This window comes from Macaca nemestrina, chromosome X (assembly GCF_043159975.1).
Source record: "Macaca nemestrina isolate mMacNem1 chromosome X, mMacNem.hap1, whole genome shotgun sequence".
In the NCBI taxonomy this organism is placed as follows: Eukaryota; Metazoa; Chordata; class Mammalia; order Primates; family Cercopithecidae; genus Macaca; species Macaca nemestrina.
Genome location: NC_092145.1, coordinates 150,306,364 through 150,325,204, shown reverse-complemented (window position 1 = coordinate 150,325,204; position 18,841 = coordinate 150,306,364). Strand labels below are relative to the sequence as shown.

Below are 18,841 nucleotides of genomic sequence, written 5' to 3'. Positions count from 1 at the left end.
AAAACAAACAACCCCATCAAAAAGTGGGCAAAGGATATGAACAGACATTTCTCAAAAGAAGACATTCATACAGCCAACAGACACATGCAAAAATGCTCATCATCACTGGCCATCAGAGAAATGCAAATCAAAACCACAATGAGATACCATCTCACACCAGTTAGAATGGCGATCATTAAAAAGTCAGGAAACAACAGGTGCTGGAGAGGATGTGGAGAAATAGGAACACTTTTACACTGTTGGTGGGATTGTAAACTAGTTCAACCATTATGGAAAACAGTATGGCGATTCCTCAAGGATCTAGAACTTGATGTACCATATGACCCAGCCATCCCATTACTGGGTATATACCCAAAGGATTATAAATTATGCTGCTATAAAGACACATGCACACGTATGTTTATTGCAGCACTATTCACAATAGCAAAGACTTGGAATCAACCCAAATGTCCATCAGTGACAGATTGGATTAAGAAAATGTGGCACATATACACCATGGAATACTATGCAGCCATCAAAAAGGATGAGTTTGTGTCCTTTGTAGGGACATGGATGCAGCTGGAAACCATCATTCTTAGCAAACTATCACAAGAACAGAAAACCAAACACCGCATGTTCTCACTCATAGGTGGGAACTGAACAATGAGATCACTTGGACTCAGGAAGGGGAACATCACACACCGGGGCCTATCATGGGGAGGGGGGAGGGGGGAGGGATTGCATTGGGAGTTATACCTGATGTAAATGACGAGTTGATGGGTGCAGCACACCAACATGGCACAAGTATACATATGTAACAAACCTGCACGTTATGCACATGTACCCTACAACTTAAAGTATAATAATAATAAATAAATTTTAAAAAAAAAGGAACATCATACATAGTAAAAAGTTAAAAAGGAATGACTGATAACAGGGATTTTACAAACATCTAGTAAATTCAATATTGTTTTCTAATACAAGGCTTGGAAATGGTAGGTGCAGTGGTCCCTTTTCTGGGAAGCCTTTCTCCATCTCTCAGGGCTGGGGTCAGTACCTTTGCTTTGGGCACAATGTGCTTCCCGCCACCATCAACAGAGAAAGTATTTAGTAGCTGTTGGAATTCCCTACTAGACTATAAGCTCCATGAAGGCAGAGACTGTTACTGTTCATATTACCTTAATTTATTAAACACATATTAACTTAATTTTTTATGACCTCTCAAAAAACCTATATTAACTTTCATTGTTCTTCTTTTTTTTTTTTTTTTCTTTTTTGAGACAGGGTCTTTGCTCTGTCACCCAGGTTGGAGTGTAGTGGTATGGTGGTGTAATCACTGCTCACTGCAGCCCTGATCTCCCAGGCTCAAGTGATCCTCTCACCTCAGCCTCCAGAGTAACTGGAACCACAGGTACATGCCACCATGCCCAGCTGAATTTTTACTTTTATTTTTGTTTTTATTTTTTGTAGAGACAGGGTCTTATTATGCTGTCCAAGCTGGTCTCAAACAACTGAGCTCAAGCAATGCTCCTTTTTGGCCTCCCAAAGTGCTGGGACTACAGGTGTGAGCCCCCCATGCCCAACCATATTGTTCTTAATAACATAGGTTCAAAAGGCCTAAAGCAAGCAAAATGACAGAGCTATGAAGAGGACTTGAAAATTTCACTCTCAGCAAAAAAAAGCTGGAAGCATTCCCTTTGAAACCAGCACAAGACAAGGATGCCCTCTCTCACCACTCTTATTCAACATAGTATTGGAAATTGTGGCCAGGGCAATCAGGCAAGAGAAAGAAATAATGGGTATTCGAACAGGACACAGGAAGTCAAATCGTTTCTGTTTGCATATGACATGATTGTATACTTAGAAAACCCCATCATCTCAGCCCCAAAACTCCTTAAGCTGATAAGCAACTTCAGCAAAGTCTCAGGATAGAAAATCAATGTACAAAAATCACAAGCCTTCATATACACCAATAATAGACAAGCAGAGAGCCAAATCATGAGTGAACTCCCATTCACAATTGCTACAAAGAGAATAAAATACATAGGAATCCAACTTACAAGGGATGTGAAGGACCTCTTCAAGGAGAACTACCAGCAACTGCTCAAGGAAATAAGAGAGGACACAAACAAATGGAATATAATTCCATGCTCATGGATAGGAAGAATGAATACTGTGAAAATGGCCACACTGCCCAAAGTAATTTATAGATTCAATGCTATCCCCATCAAGCTACCATTGACTTTCTTCACAGAATAGAAAAGCTACTTTAAATTTAATATGGAACCAAAAAAGAGCCCATATAGCCAAGAGAATCCTAAGCAAAAAGAACAAAGCTGGAAGCATCACACTGCCTGACTTCAAACTATACTACAAGGCTACAGTAACCAAAAACAGCAGGGTACTGGGACGAAAACAGATATATAGACCAATGGAACAGAACAGAGACCTCAGAAATAACACCACACATCTACAACCATCTGATCTTCGACAAACCTGACAAAAACAAGCAATGGGGAAAGGATTCCCTATTTAATAAATGGTGCTGGGAAAACTGGCTAGCCATATGCAGAAAACAGAAACTGAATCCCTTCATTACATCTTATATAAAAATTAACTCAAGATGGATTAAAGACTTAAATGTAAAACCCCAAATCATAAAAACCCTAGAAGAAAACCTAGGTACTACCATTCAGGACATAGGCATGGGCAAAGACTTCATGACTAAAACATCAAAAGCAATTGCAACAAAAGCCAAAATTGACAAATGGGATCTAAACGAACTAAACAGCTTCTGCACAGCAAAAGAAACTATCATCAGAGTGAACAGGCAACAACCACCTACAGAATGGGAGAACATTTTTGCAAGCTACCCATCTGACAAAGGTCTAATATCCAGAATCTACAAGGAACTTAAACAAATTTACAAGAAAAAAACAACCCCATCAAAAAGTGGGTGAAGGATATGAACAGACACTTCTCAAAAGAAGACATTTATGCAGCCAACAAACATATGGGAAAAAAAAAGCTCATCATCACTGGTCATTAGGGAAATGCAAATCAAAACCACAATGAGATACCATCTCAAGCCAGTCAGAATGGCAATTATTAAAAAGTCAGGAAACAACAGATGCTGGCGAGGCTGTGGAGAAATCGGAATGTTTTTACACTGTTGGTGGGAGTGTAAATTAGTTCAACCATTGTGGAAGACAGTGTGGCAATTCCTCAAAAATCTAGAACCAGAAATACCATTTGATCCAGCAATCCCATTACTGGATAGATACCCAAAGGATTACAAAGCATTCTGCTATAAAGACACATGCACACATATATTTATTGCAGCACTATTTACAATAGCAAAGACTTGGAACCAAACCAAATGCCCATCAATGATAGACTGGATAAAGAAAATGTGGCACATATATACCATGGAATACTATGCAGCCATAAAAAAAGAATGAGTTCATGTCCTTTGCAGTGACACGGACGAAGCTGGAATCCATCATTCTCAGCAAACTGAAACAGAAACATAAAACCAAACACTGCATGGCCTCTGTCATAAGTGGAAGTTGAACAATGAGAACACATGGACACAGGGAGGGGAACATCACACACTGGGGCCTGTCAGGGGTGTGGGGCAAGCGGAGGGAGAGCATTAGGACAAATACCTAATGCATGTGGGGCGTAAAACCTAGATGATGGGTTGATAGGTACAGGAAACCATCATGGCACATGTATACCTATGTAATAAATCTGCACGTGTATCCCAGAACTTAAAGTTTAAAAAAAAAAACAGAAAATTTCACTCTCCAAGTGGAAGGCCTAAGTGCACCTCTCCTAGTCATTAATTGATTACACAGACTGAAAACATTAACGAGCTTATGGAAATTTTGAAGATACAATAAACTTATTCTAATATTTATTAAGGGATACTGCATCCATAAGTGAGACCACGTGCAATTATCTTGAGCCCTGATCTTAAGGGATTTAAACTAGAAATCAATAAACAGAAAGACACATTTTTAAAAATACACATATTTGTAACTTCAAAAAAAAACCCTTCAAGATAAGACTCTTCCCACAAAAAATATACCAAGTTCAAAGTTGACTTGTACCCATCTACCAAACATTCAAGGAATAGATAAAATATTTTGCGTGATCAGAATATAGTTATTACTGCTATGTTTGTTGTCATCTCTTGCCTGCAGAATGAAATATCCCTAATGAAAATACCAGTCACTTGAATTTGTCTCCATTTTAGATTCAGGAAGATTATAATATTAAATAAATAAATGCATGTATGTATATGTATATGCAAATATGTGTGTGCATCACACACCATAGCACTAGAACCTGCACTATGCCTGCTACTGGTTTTCAAAGAAGAAACAAGTTATAGAAATTCTAATAAAAAAAAGTCTAGCTCAGTATACACTTACAACTTTCCTAGTTGCAAACTGGGAAAGATTTTTCAAACATAGAACCTTACAATCTATAAATTAAACCCAAGAATGAAATCTCATGTCTTCACTTCCAGATAAAAAGTGCTACATAGAAATGCTGAGCTTTAGTTGGAATTTTTAAATCAAACTATTAAAAAATTATAATGGGATGATCCATTGACACATGCATTATACAAACAAACTTCCTCAGCCAGCCTTTAGAATAAGAATGGCAAAACAATAGTTTGGAACTTCAGCTTCAGCTAATTTGAAGGGGCTATGCTGAAACTGAAAGGCAAGGAAAGGTCAGTTTTTTTCAATTTGTATATTTTTATAGGTGTAATTAGAGAAAAGAAACAAGAGCTCCAACCTTGTATGTTGGAACTGAAAAAGAGGAACTACTGAATTTTAATTCCTTGAAAACTCTGGAATGCATTAATTATATTAAATTCTCTTATATGTTATGTGGTTCACAAATCAAATTTTTTCTCCAAGTGTGAAGGACTGAGAGGCTTCTTAAAAATTCAATTAAAATGATGTAAAGATATGTCCACATTATGGATACGCTCCACTTAGAGACCTTTGCACTTGGCAGGAAAACTTTTCTCTTTTCATCTTAGTAGAGTTTAGGAAATGCTACCTTAATTTTCGCCTTGCTTCAATATTTCATGAGTGCCTCTCAATGCATAGTCTCCAAAAGCGTTAGATTACTGACATGATGCTATTTTACATGATGTGGATGATTTTATTTGTACGAGTTCTACATGTTGGAATTTTTATCTTTTCTTCTTTTACACTTAGAAAAAGATTGTAATGTACAAAATGATATTCCGATTTTTTTATATAAACACACATCTCTTATACTGAGATCTAATGAGTAAAATATGTCCCCCAAAGTTTAGTATTATTATAAGAAATTATTCTTCACAATAATTGCAGAATTCCCTTCTTCATATAATGGACTTTTACTAACAGAAGGACAAAAATGTTTCCAAAGACACTGGGGTCCTTACATATGCAAATTAATAAAGCAAGTTTATTGTCTTATCAATGAAAGCATCCTCAAATTCCTCCATGCTTTATCTGTGTTCCCACATCATCACAAATCCACATCTATATGAGATCTTAGAGCTACAGAAAAATGCATGTTCAGAGTACATTTCAGACCAAAGTAGTAGTTACCAGAAACATACTTCCTTGGTTTTGGTCCTCTTGGTATGCTATTACTTCCTTCAAAAATCAACATTTACATTGTCCTTAGGTTTTAAATAAAACAAAGATGTACATATGTTCATAAGTATGTGATAACTGAAATATCAGACATCCAAATGTCATAACTGTTATTATTTTTAAAATTCTAACATAAGTGGCATGTTTTAAAACAAACATGCTATGTTGGTCAGCTATTTGTTCAAATGCTCATAAGTATATCTTGTTGAATGGCTGTAAATGTGTTTTGGTGCATTGGATGCTGTTTATATGCTTATATTTCTGTAACTAGGAAATAAAAAGAAACCACATCATTAATTATCAGGCCCTCCATGTGACAGTACAACAACCGATAAGCCACTGGCTCAATTAAAGTGTGCAGGGCTTGTACCTGAAGAGTTTCGTTTTTTGATTAAAAAAAAAATCAAAAAAACGAAACTCTTTTCATGTCATGCTAGAGCATGACAGGATTTCTTCACAAATTTGAAGATGTTATGTAAATATTTAATAACTCTGCTGTGACAGGCCATGAGTACTGAGCAGAACTTGACTACAAGATTTAAATAAATATCAAGCCTGGGAGTTGTTAAATATTGAACATCATTATGATTGTGGTGTTTCAACAAACAATCATTAAAAGGTAGTGCAAATCCAATCAAAGGAACATTTTTGATAAAGAAACAAAGATCTAGCATGTTTACATTTTGGAAAACAAAAATCAAACATCTCTGTTCAGTTATCCTAAATATTCTCCCTTCAGCTCCACCACCAACAAAAAAAGGGGTAAAGAAAAAAGATTACCTTGGTTTGTAAAAATTAATAGCCTTATCAATTTCTGCAGAATTTGCTCTAGAGGCACAGCTCATACATGCATTGCCTTTACTATGATTAACTTTGGTGGTACTTTTCTCCGGTGCTGCCATGCACTGTTCTGGAAAGCCTGTCATCGTTTGTCTTCCGTTGTCTGTGTCACCTGAGTCCTTGTGCTTGACTTCCTCTACATGGTTTAAAGATGGATTTGCACCAGTAATTCTTTGGATATTTGAAGTGAAACATGCTGCCCAGGTGATGCTTTTGTTGCCCAAGTGACATTGAGAAGCAGGAATTCACTTCAGCATATCGGTTTCCCTCAACATGTCAAGAAATAGCAAAGCCAAATCCCAGATGTGGTCCGTTAATCCCACTGTCACAAAATAAACTATGTGGTCCCAGTAAACACAACCACTCATTAGCGCTAAGGAGAGGTGATAGAAACCATTTGTTAAAGGTGACACTGTTTTCTAAGTGATAACACTCTTTTGATCATGTGATTCATTTTGTTTGCTCAACAACATGGTATGTGTTTATCCCAAGAGGAAGGACTTCAATATATATTTACTTAGAGCTTTTAATTTATACTTCCTTTCTTTTAATTGGTGTCTTATGATCTAAAATTAGCTGGTGAACATAGTATCTCACTCAAACTCTCTCAGCTGAGTTTTCAATAATCAGACCCACTGTTACCTGAAATTGAACAAACATCTGGAGACTTGGCTTTTTATTTCTTCCCTGGTGCTTTCCATCCATACCTAGAGAGCAATTTTTGTTTTTTTTTTTTTAAGACAGAGTCTCGCTCTTTTGCCCAGGTTGGAGTGCAGTGGCGCAATCTTGGCTCACTGCAACATCCACCTCCCAGGTTCAAGTGATTCTCCTGCCTCAGCCTCCCAAGTAACTGGGATTACAGGCACCCACCAACACACCTGGTTAATTTTTCTATTTTTAGTAGACATGGGATTCCGCCATGTTGGCCAGGCTGGTTTTGAACTCCTGACCTCAAGTGATCTGCCTGCCTTGGCCTCCCAAAGTGCTGGGATTATAGGCATGAGCCACCACGCCCTGCCTTGAAAGTGATCCTTTTATTTCACATATAGTCATATTAATTATTATCCCCCAAGCTGGAGTTAGGTTAATAATTTCATGTAAAAAATGAAGTTCAAATAGTCTTGACTGTAACCTTACTGAATAAAGAGTCTACACGAAAAGGAATTCTTTCGTGAAACCTGAGATTGTCAGAGCACTGCGTGTCACCAATAAGCTGGATATCATTTACACAAGGAATAAAAGGTCACGTGTCCCCTAAAATCCCACATTTGCTACAGACATTCTTCCCTCTATTCCTTTGTTTGTGCAGTAACTAGATACAGGTACAATGAGAGTGAATTAGTTTTCCCAGATGAGTGAGAAAAGTAAATGTTCCCCAAATGCCCAAAGCCAGATTTTATCTGTCATTCTCTCTCTCTCTCTCTCTCTCTCTCTCTCTCTCTCTCTCTCTCTCTCTCTCTCTCTTTCTCTCTCTCAGAGAGAGGCAGCACTCTCTTTGGAAGAACTGTAAGGATTGAAAATGATCCAGAAAAACTGCACGGATTGAAAATGATCCAGATTTTTAGAATTTGCCCTCACCTTGACAACACTAAAATTACAAGCAGCAGTCAACTTTTATAAGATACCCTTATTGTGTAACATTTATAGGCTGCCAAAAACATGCTAAAACTAATCAGATAACAAAGGTGAGGAGAAAACCTTCACCTGTCAGGTAGCTAGCAGTGAATACACTTTTTATTTCCATGACATTTTCTGGCAGAAAGGGGTTGGCTTAAGGCGGATCGGACTAACCTTCAATTTGTCATAGCGCTCACTCAAAGCTGCCACCTGATGATCGCGGTGCCGCCCAACCAGTTTACACAAGGCACAGATTAACTGGTCATCGGTCACGCAGTACATATTCACCTTCTCATCCTCATGCTCCAAGCACATCAGCCCCCGGATGTGTGAGTCCGGAATTGGCTCAATCAGACGATGGCCTGTAAAGGGCTTCTTATTCGGGTGAGTGGCTTTCAGGCACTCATCACAGTAGGATACTTCGCAAGTGACACAGGTCTTCACAGCGTCCTGGGCAGGATCCTGGTCACAAAACTGGCAGAGGACCTTCTCGGCGGAGGTCATGGTGTTGGCGTCAAAGGCCCGCTCCCGACGGGTCTCACTGGGAGAGTTGGGCCCGCTCACTGATGCTTTCTGGAACCTGTCGATGATGTTCTGTAGGGTGACGTTGCGCTTGAGCCCGTCTAGACCTCGCTGGCTGAGGGTGATGACATGCCGGCAGGTGGGGCACTGGAAGGCGGTGATGGACTCCACGGACTCGTTGGTGGCACAGTGTGATACTAGGATGCGGTGGGCACAGTTGAAGCAGAGGCTGTGTGCGCAGGGCAGTAGAAGAGGGTCCTCAAAGAGCTCCAGACAAATAGGGCAGGTCAGTTCTGACTCCAGTGTTTCCATCTTCAGGCAAAGCTCTCTTGTGTCATCAGCAAAACCCAAGGAAGCTGATCAGCTATCTGGAAACAAGAATGTAAGATCTGATTAGGCACAGGGAGGTCAACCATGGGGGGGTGTCAGCTTTGAATGCATCTCAGAATAATTCCAAACACAGGTCATGAAAGGGTAAGTGTGTGCACATTCCAAATAATTCTCTTTCTATTCACTGGGGGCCATCCTGAGCCATCATATACCAGTTAATATTTTCTCGAAGTTCAGTAACTGAAAGTTTACAATTTTGTTTTTGCAATTTTGTTTTTTAAAAGGCCTTATTCAAAACTGGAAAGTAATTGAAACTGTAATTTCCATAATTTGTATTTAATCAGAATAATCTTATTGTGTCAGAGTCAGGTTTAACCTTGCACAGAAAATTAAAATGTAGAAATATTCATCAATAGAGTCTTTTATAAATTTGAATTTATAAACTTACATATTAATGTATATGAGATTTAAGGACTTTTACTCTGCAATACCAAACCAGGTTTCAGAACGGTGGGAAGGCAGTAACTATAGAAATGGACATGAAATGTGTATGAAATCAAATGCAGGGATTTCAGCAGAGATGATCGTGTTTAAGTATGGGATGTCATTTTCCAAAATATATTCCCGAGAAAAAACATTGACTTTCACAAAGATGATAGTGATACAGGCAATATTTCTGGCATGTGTTCATTATGCTTCTGAATAATTCTATTGTATAATCCGGCAGTGGGACGTGGGTAGGCAGAACGAAGCGGAGAAAAATATCTGGGGGCTTTTTTGGTGGCTGCAGTAAGTTTGAGTACCAATGACTAATATTTAGAGCAACAATTTAGTTAATTAGAATAAGGATTTCAGTGGTTATCATATTCATTTGATAAGTTATGTTATGACAATGATAACGATTACAGTATGACAATGATAACGATTACAATTTAAGGAGGCTTACAAAACTGCTGAGGGACCCTTTTGGCCAAAAAACTCCCATCACGGGTTTGTCACTGTTGCCAGCAAAAGGTCAGGCTGGCGGGAGGTCTAGCCTCACACTTAGAGCTGTGTTGGCCTGGGTACGACCTCTGCCAGCTTTGTTGCTCCCCTCCAGGCCACCCGAGGGTGGCCCAGCTGCCTGCTCCCCTCGCCATAAAGACCTGAGTGCTTTTGTGAACTCTCATCTGCCTTCCCATCAAAAAGGGTAGTGGAAGGAATTCCACACAAACCCCAGTTCATTAAGGGTGAAGAGGCCTCATGCTCATTAGCAGGCCTGGGAACCAAGCCGCTTTGAACCTTCTCCCTTTCAAGACCATTAGCAGAGGTCTGCAGACCAGTGATGGGAATATTAGATGCAGCCCACTGCAGGCTGTGGGAGAACAGTGCAGTTCACCCAGTGGTCGGGAGGTTCAAATCACCCACAGGGGTGGTGGGGAGAGCATTCTCAGCCGGATTTATGGGAAGGCTTCACATCCAAAGCTATGTTTAGTGATTCTGACAATCAATCGTTTGTATTCATACCTCTGCTTATGTACAAAATTTACGGTTTCTAGAATACCCTGACCCCTTCTGAAATAGCATCCCTCAGAAATACCATATGGTGCTTTGGTGAAAGTAATGCTCATCTTGCTACCAACTGAATGGTAACTGATCATTAAAAGTATAAAGTATGTCCTGAGCCTGTTAAAAATTAAATAGCTACTGGCTTCATAAAAGTCTGGTATCTTAAAAAATCTTCAGCCATTCACTAGTATTTACTACATAGGAAAGAATAAAAGAGCAACGGTGACTTGAAATACTAAAGCTTGTACATCTTTCTATAACCTGCAATGGAAACCCTAGGGTTGCTGTTGTAAGAAACATATCATCCCCACTTGGTCTCAGTTACCTGTTCCTATAGATAGCTCAGAAGAAATGGAAAGTTTTTTACCTATTAATAATTATTTTGGTTAATCATAGAAAAAAATGTAGAATTATCTTTAAATCAAAGTTCTTCCACCTTCTCATCAAAAGCATATAAATTAAAGGAAAAATATTGCCCTTTTGGTCTGCTTTGTTCTTGGATAAAACAAGAATGCCTACCAATGAATCTCAATAGAAGGATGAGCATCAAATTATGTCTGGAGAGCTATGATGACTGTATTTTTAATGCAGGTGCCAGGATTCCATCCCAAAGAGGTGTGATGAGAATTTCTAGAAAGGATTCCGCTGGAGAGACCTCAGTGGAAATACTGACATTTTATTCATTCCTTCAACAGATGTTTACTGTGTGCCAGGCACTAAGTTAGCTGAAGAAGCCAGAATCTGGGGTTCACATCACCTCATCTCTATTATCACGGGCCAAGCCAGCATCATCTCTTATGTAGACTATCATAAGACCTTTCTAAACGATCTCTTGGCTTCTGTTCACTCCTGCCCTTCCCCCTATAGTCTATCCTCCACTCAGAAGCCAGACAGCCTGTTGTTAAAACATGACAGAACATGCCTCTCCTCTTGCTCTGCCCTGTAAGGGCTTCCCATTTCACCCAGAGAGAAATTCACCAGAATAAACTAGACCCAGAAAACAAAGACTCAGACAGTGAGCTCACTTCCTCCCATGCTACCCACTCCTCTCTCTGCTCTGGGCATTTGGCCTCGTTCTGACTCCTCAAACATGCCAAGCACATCAATCCCCTGCTCGCCCCTGCAAGGTCTTCAGAATCCACATGACTCTCTGCTCCAGTGTCACTTTCTCTCTGAACCCATATAAAACCAATTCCCCTTCTACCACTATACCACCTACCCATCGTGGCAATTCTTCCCCCATCTCGGTTTATTTTTCTTTATAATATTTATTACTGACATATTCTTTTAGTTTGCTTATTGCTCCTTCTGTCCCCACTGTCCTCAACACTAGAATATGAGCTCTGTGAAAGCAGAGATTTTGCTTTGCTGTTGGAAGAATGTACCACCAACACCTAGAACAGCACCCAGCACACAAAAGGACTCAAACATTCATTGATTCCATTAAATGTACTGACTTTCCAGCTAAAACCAAAAAGAATCAAACATAGCCCTTGACTTTAAGGATCTCTCAATATATTAGAACAGAGATCAGCAAACTTTTTCTATTAAGGGTAAAACAGTAGACATTTTTGGCTTTGTGGGCCAAAAGGGCCCTGTTGCAACTACTCAATCTACCACTGTAGTGCAAAAGCAATCAGACACAATACATAAAGGAATGAGTATGGCTGTGTTCCAACATAACCATATTTGGAAAAACAGGTCACAGGCCAGCATTGGCCTGCAGATCTTATTTTGTTGAGCCATGTATTAAAAGATAGAGGCATATACAGATAACCAGAATATAAATGAAAATCATTCTCAGAGAGGTATGAATAAAATGCTGTGTGGGCAACAGCGGCAAGGATGGTGGAGCAAGACTTGGACAAGCACGAGTTTCCAGTGCTAACGGGAAATGATATGCAACAGGCTTTCAATCTGACATCAATGGAAATTATGTGACTCGAGTGCTTAGGGGAAACTCATGTAAGAATGATTTAATAGTAGCTGCTCAAAACTAGATCTTTTATTGCCATAGCACCTGGCATAGTGCTTTATGCAAGTGTCTACACTGTAAATGGTTAATTGTATTAGGTGAAGACAAAATACTCAGATGTGGTAAGTGAAGTTCAGCCAATTTTCTAAATCTTTTGCCTGTATGCTACCAAAAAGGAAGGCGTTTTGGTTTGATATCTATAGTGCATCCCACTTCTTCCACTTTTACCAAGGTTTTACAATGGTATAGATATCATTTTTGTTACATGACTCAACAGTATCTTATTTGTACTCATTCCGTTCCTTCTTCTAAAAGAAACTTAGTATGGTTTATTTTCTAGCTTTCTTTAAAATATCTTTTTGGAGAAATTAAAATGCCATTCATTCATTTTTTTTCCTTTTTTTGCCATTCATTCTTTCATCAAATATTTAAGTTCATCTATGTACTTGGTCCTGAGACAAGTACTGGTAACACCTGGCCCCTGTCTCCATGATCTTATGGTTCATTCTGAGAGAGAAAATATGAACAAGTCCAGGTGTGGTGGCTCATGCCTGTAATCCCAGCACTTTGGGAGGCTGAAGTGGGATGATCGCTTGATCCCAGGAGTTTGAGACCAGCCTGGGCAACATAGTGAGACCCTATCTCTACCAAAAAATAAAAATGAAAAAATTAGCCAAGAGTGGTGGCACATGCCTGTGGTCCCAGCTACTTGGGAGGCCGAGGCTTGAGCCTGGAAGGCTGAGGCTGCAATGAACCATGATCATGCCAATGTACTACAGCCTGGGCAACAGAGCGAGCCCATCTCAAGAAAAAAAAAATGAACAAGCTGTAATGTAACATAAAAAAGATGCATGCCAAAGACAGACAGGGAATAATCAACGCTATGTAGGGGAAGAGGAGACAGGGAGAAGCTTCCTGAAGGAGGTAAAATATGAAGTGGGTTTTAAAAGATGAACAGGGATTCACCAAGCAGATAGTGGTACGTGGGTGGGAATTTTATGCAAAATGTTATCTTTCTTTTGACTACACACACACACACACACACACACACACACACACAAATATACAGCTTTGTGTATAGGCCAGGCACGGTGGCTCACACCTGTAATCCCAGCACTTTGGGAGGCCAAGGTGGGTGAATTGCTTGAGGTCAGGAGTTCGAGACCAGCCTGGCCAACATGGTAAAACCCCCGTCTCTACTAAAAACACAAAAAATTAGCTGGGTGTGGTGGTGTGCACCTGTGATTCGATCTACTTGGGAGGCTGAGGCAGGAGAATCACTTGAACCCAGGAGGTAGAGGTTGCAGTGAGCTGAAATCGTGCCACTGCACTCCAGCCTGGGCAACAGAGCAGACTCCGTCCCAAAACAAAACAAACAAACAAACAAAAAACAACAAAAAAACTCCAATATCATAAAACAGCAGCTTTTGCCTTTTCTTAACTGTCATAATGTAATTTCCACGCCTCGAAAAAAAAAAAAAAAAGCTTCTTTGTTTTTTCTTCAATAAAAGGAAATCACACATGCATATTGTCAGGAAATCCTACAGCTTAACATTTTTGTGAGTGGGCAGATTGGTCCTCATTGAGAAGAGGATCTAGATAATCTTGAGAGTCCCTTGCAACAAACTGGGAATGGCAACAAATCACAGCTCACAGCTCACACCTCTGCCTGTCCATGGTTCAGACATCTAGAACAGAGCACAGAATAATGAATGAAAGGGGAGAGAGATAGACAGGTGATTGGACAATCTAAGACATTCTGCAGTTTTGCTACTTATTAGCTGTCTGTGTATCCATGGGTGAGTGTCCACAGATGTTCCCTACAGTCCCTCTAGCACTCACTCTAATCACTCTCCTAGGCAGGAGAGTCTTTAGTGACAGATTACAGTGAAGCTCCACATTGTGGGAAGCATTGGATACATCTTTTGAAGAAACTTTCTTATAGATTCAAGACTTATGAGGAAAGTACTTCTTTAAAATGGAAAATTAATAAACAGATGTTTTGATGGAAAATAATGAAGTAAATGTTTTCACACCTCCCTCTTCTTCCTTTCCTTTCCTCTCTTATGATGTGTATCTTAGTCCATTTTGTGTTGCTATAACAGAATACCTAAGGCTGGGTGATTTATAAAGAAAAGAGGTTTATTTAGCTCTTGGCTCCACAGGCTGGGAAGTACAAGAAGCATGGTAGTGGCATCTGCTCAAGAGAAGGAACTTTGCTTTATAAAAATAACGACAGGGCCATCCAGTTTTTTGTTTGTTTCATGTACTGCCTCTCTGAGAATGACTGCTAGGCTTGTATCCCAAGATGCCATCCCTTTCTGGAACCCAGTTTAGCACTAACAGTTCTTTGCTTCATGTACTGCAAGTGCCTCAGACTTGGAATGCACATCACGTGGGATTTATCCTCTTCCCTCATGAGCCGGTCTTTGTCTTTTCTACAGGGTTCCTGGTGTCTCCTCACAGCGCTTCTATCCTCCTGGTCACCAGATGGCAGACACCACAGTTTCTACTCCTCCCTCTTTGGGGGAGGCACAATTATGGCCCCCAAAGATATACACAGCCTCCTCCTCAGAGCTTGTGAATATTTTAGGTTATAGAGCAAAGGGGACTGATTGTTGCTGATGTAATTAAGATTGCTAAGTAGCTGACCTTGAGATGGGGAGAGTTGCATGGATCATCTAGGTGGACCCAAAGGAATCACGAGGCTCTTTAAATGTGGAAGTGGCAGGAAGAAGAGTCAGAGTCAGAATGATGAGATATGACAAAGACTTGACCAGCCATGCCTGGCCTTGAAGATGGAGGAAGGGGCCACAGGCCAAGGAATGCAGGCTAGAAGCTGGAAAAGGCAAGGAAATGAATTATCCCCAAGGGCCCCCAAAAGGAATGCAGCCCTAAAGATATCTTACTCTTAGCCCAGTGAGACCTGTGTCAGACTTCTGACTCTAGAAATGTAAGATAATGAATTTGCATTGTTTAACACCATCAGGTTTATGCTAACTTGTTACAGCATCAGTAGGAAATGAACATACCCTCTATCCCCCAAATCCAAATCATTAGCTAAGACATATATGTGTCAATCCTCAGGAGCCCTTTGCACTGTTTTCCTTCCCTCTGTTCCCACTGCCTCTGTGTTGATCCAGACTCTCCTTGCTGCATTCCTACACCATTACCAAAAAATCCTCCTAATTTGATTCTCACCTTCAGTCTTTCTTCCTTCAGCTGAATGTTTGCAACATGCTTTTGGCACCACTGCTTTTTCCTGTCACTCCTCTCAAAGGCACAAAGCATTCAGCAGCTCCCTGCTGCTCAAAGTATGAATCTGGTCACCTTTTCTCCTTTAAAAGCCTTGCTCTAGCTTCTCCCAAACTATGCCTTCAATCTTATTCCCAATCATTCATGGCCTATACCAGTGACTCAGTAAATGGGATCATTTGATGCTCTTAGCAATTGCCTTTGTTTTGCTTCCTAGAACAAATAATTTTTCCTATATGTTTCTGGTTTCATGTTTGGATTCTTTGTTTTCTGTGTGTGTGTGTGTGTTTCTTTGTTTAAGATGAGAGTAGAACCTCCTAGGAGGCCCAGATAGTCTGGCCACTGTTGGATTTGGTGACTTCATATTCAACAAAGAGGAATTATTTTAAAAGATGGCTCTAAACGTGTGACATATCTTAAATTTTTACATTTAATCCTTTTAACTGAAAAACACAAAGTGATATAATTCTCCTATGTACAAAATAACTAAAATTTTTGTTTTAAAATATTATTTCCTAGTACACAACAGAATAGTTAGTAATAGGACCTAGGGTTTAAAGTTATGTGATTAATCTCATTCTTTCAAAATGGTTGGATTCACTCTGGAGCTGATACAGGAACATACATGCACGTGTGCAGGCAGACACACAAACACAAATCTCACATGGAGATAAAACATTCACAGTCTAAATTTGAGGCTAGTCATGAATGTGTGGCCTGAGACAAATGACCAACTCCCTTGAAACTCCCCATGATAAAAACTGGATGTAAGAGGCATATGCCTTTGGGGTTAAGGAAAATTAATCAACAGAAAGATGGAAAGCTAGCAGTGAGGGCTGTAAGAATGATGGGGACCTTGGTACCCAGGTGATGGCTAAGATGATCTGGCTGATCCAGTTGCCTGAGCAGGTGGCCCCTTGCTCCCTCCAGGCTCCAGGTGTCTTCATCCTGAGAAAACACTCATCCCAGGAGGAGGACTTTCCTGGAGAAAGGAAGGTGTTCTTTTGTCCAAGGTACAGGATATGAGAGGAAACATCTTGAAGGAGAAAATTCCCAGTGGAAGAGGAAGGACCTAGGGACTTCCTCAGTTTTAGGGTTTGGGCTTGAGAAGGGAGATGGGGAACTCAGGATAGGTGCTCTTATGAATTATTGTTGCAGACCAAGGGCATAGAAGTTAAATGGGTTCATGTCTGTTAGATTCATCTTTTTTGCTCCCTCCTCTGAAGTAAGAGGCAAAAATACTGACCTGGCGAGTCCATTCAGACATAGCATTTAATCTCCAGCTTACACTGTCACAACCCTTGCCACCATCCTGCTAGCTAGCTTATTCTTTTTTATTTAGAATTTCACAATTTTATTCTTTGTAGTCTCTCCTGACCCCTGCTATGACACAATCAAGATAACCTGCACCCTGAAGGAACACCTAGGATCCCTGTGAAGACAGAATGCATTGCCAGTTTAATCCATAGCCAAATTCAATGGGCAGGTCTTCTGGTTCAGAATGCCAAGGATATAGAAGTTTCACTTGTATATTCAAGAAGTGACCAAGAATTAGGAGTCTCCAGACCAAATGCATTCTGTGAGCTCACTTATCCATTAGAATAAGGAGATCGCCCATCATCAGCACATCATCCATAATTTTTTATCCCAAATTTCCCTTAATGGAGGTATTGACATTTTTAATCATAAGGTAAACCCACCTCTCAATGCTTTCCTACAAGTATTCTAGGTTATGTCTGCATACTCCATGAAATACAGTTATTTTTCTAACTTGGAGTACATTAAAAAGAACATGCAATTCTATCAATAATTTTACTTTCAGGCCCTCGCTTTGTACAACTCTAAAGCCTTCACTACCAGGGAAATTAGTGAGTCACTAGACCAAGGAATAAACTTGGATGCCAACACTGGGTGGCCTGTGATTAACTGTTAATACCAGGTGGCTCTCAGCCACTGCCCAGATGATTCCCAGGGCACTTCCTCTAGTTCTTTTCCAAATATCCTCTGGACTATGAGACTAAGTTTATTGTTAAATTTACCAAAACATAACTGAGATGACAAACATACTGTTAAAATTGCAAAATGTTACACCAAGCCACACGAAAATGGTTTCAGAACAGGAAGCTCCTATAAGTATTTCAAACAACAAACAGCATTAAAAATGAACAAATGAATTATTTGAAAGTGCTAAATTTCAGAAACGAAATCAAGACAATTTACTCGATTGTCCACTCCTCTTAACCCCTGTTCACCTGGGTAATTAAGATTTAGTTCACTTATTCCTGCTTGGATTTTTGCTATGAGATTATCCTTCTTATAGAACTATAGGTGAAATATTTTTTTAAAGACTGCAGAATGATGTTTCTACCTTGGACCAGCAGAAATACAGACTTTCAGAGGACTCAAAATTACTGAAGTGTGAAACACTGGAAATGAACCTGAGTTTGGGAGGCAGATTGCAATGGGGACTCAACTCAGAAGGGACTTGCTCTCATCTTAAGCATAATTTCTCAACTCAAAAACTTCTCTAACACAAACTCAATAAAAACTGGCTGCTACATCCAAGATGAATTCATCATACGGTATTTTGAATAACATAATACAAGCACTCAGCATCTGCATATTCAATCATGCAGTTTAGTATTTGACTTTGAGTGATAAAGACCACAAAATAAAGACACTACTCAAATGCTACTTTACTGATTAGTACTCTGGCCGATTTGAGAAGCAGGTGGGTTAGTAAAGGCACAGTAAAACAGGGCCATGAACTGATGGAAAAAGGGGAGGAGGGGATCCAATTGGATTTAACTGCATTCTGAAAGACTGGAAATTGATAGCATAATGTAGGCTGTTTCAGTAAAAATGCAAAGTGGTTCTTAAAAACAACAGTGTAAATAATACATCAAGTAAGAATAGATGAAAAAAGGTGATCCAGTAACATTTTATAGGTAAAGAATGTTACTCTGAACTATCACTGCATTTAGCCTCCAAATGTCAGCACACTCAAATTCATTTGCTCAACCAGTAACAGACAACTAAGAATTTCTGCCAAGCAAATTGTAGGGGACCAGAGGGACTGTTTGGAAAAAAAAAAAGTGACAAG

At 39.7% G+C, this 18,841-nt stretch overlaps 1 protein-coding gene across 10 annotated transcripts in view; it reads right to left on the bottom strand.

Moving 5' to 3' along the window:
* Nucleotides 1–18,841, bottom strand: part of LOC105478113 (midline 1) — a 393,876-nt gene that overhangs the window by 125,131 nt on the left and 249,904 nt on the right. For 9 of the 10 annotated variants that reach the window (XM_011735107.2, XM_011735109.2, XM_011735110.3 and 6 more), the window contains one exon: nt 8,283–8,998. In XM_011735107.2, the coding sequence (XP_011733409.1) occupies nt 8,283–8,942 (660 nt within the window). In that variant the 5' untranslated portion in view covers nt 8,943–8,998. The remainder of the gene's footprint in view (nt 1–8,282; nt 8,999–18,841) is intronic. The other variant, XM_011735114.2, reaches the window with a different exon arrangement.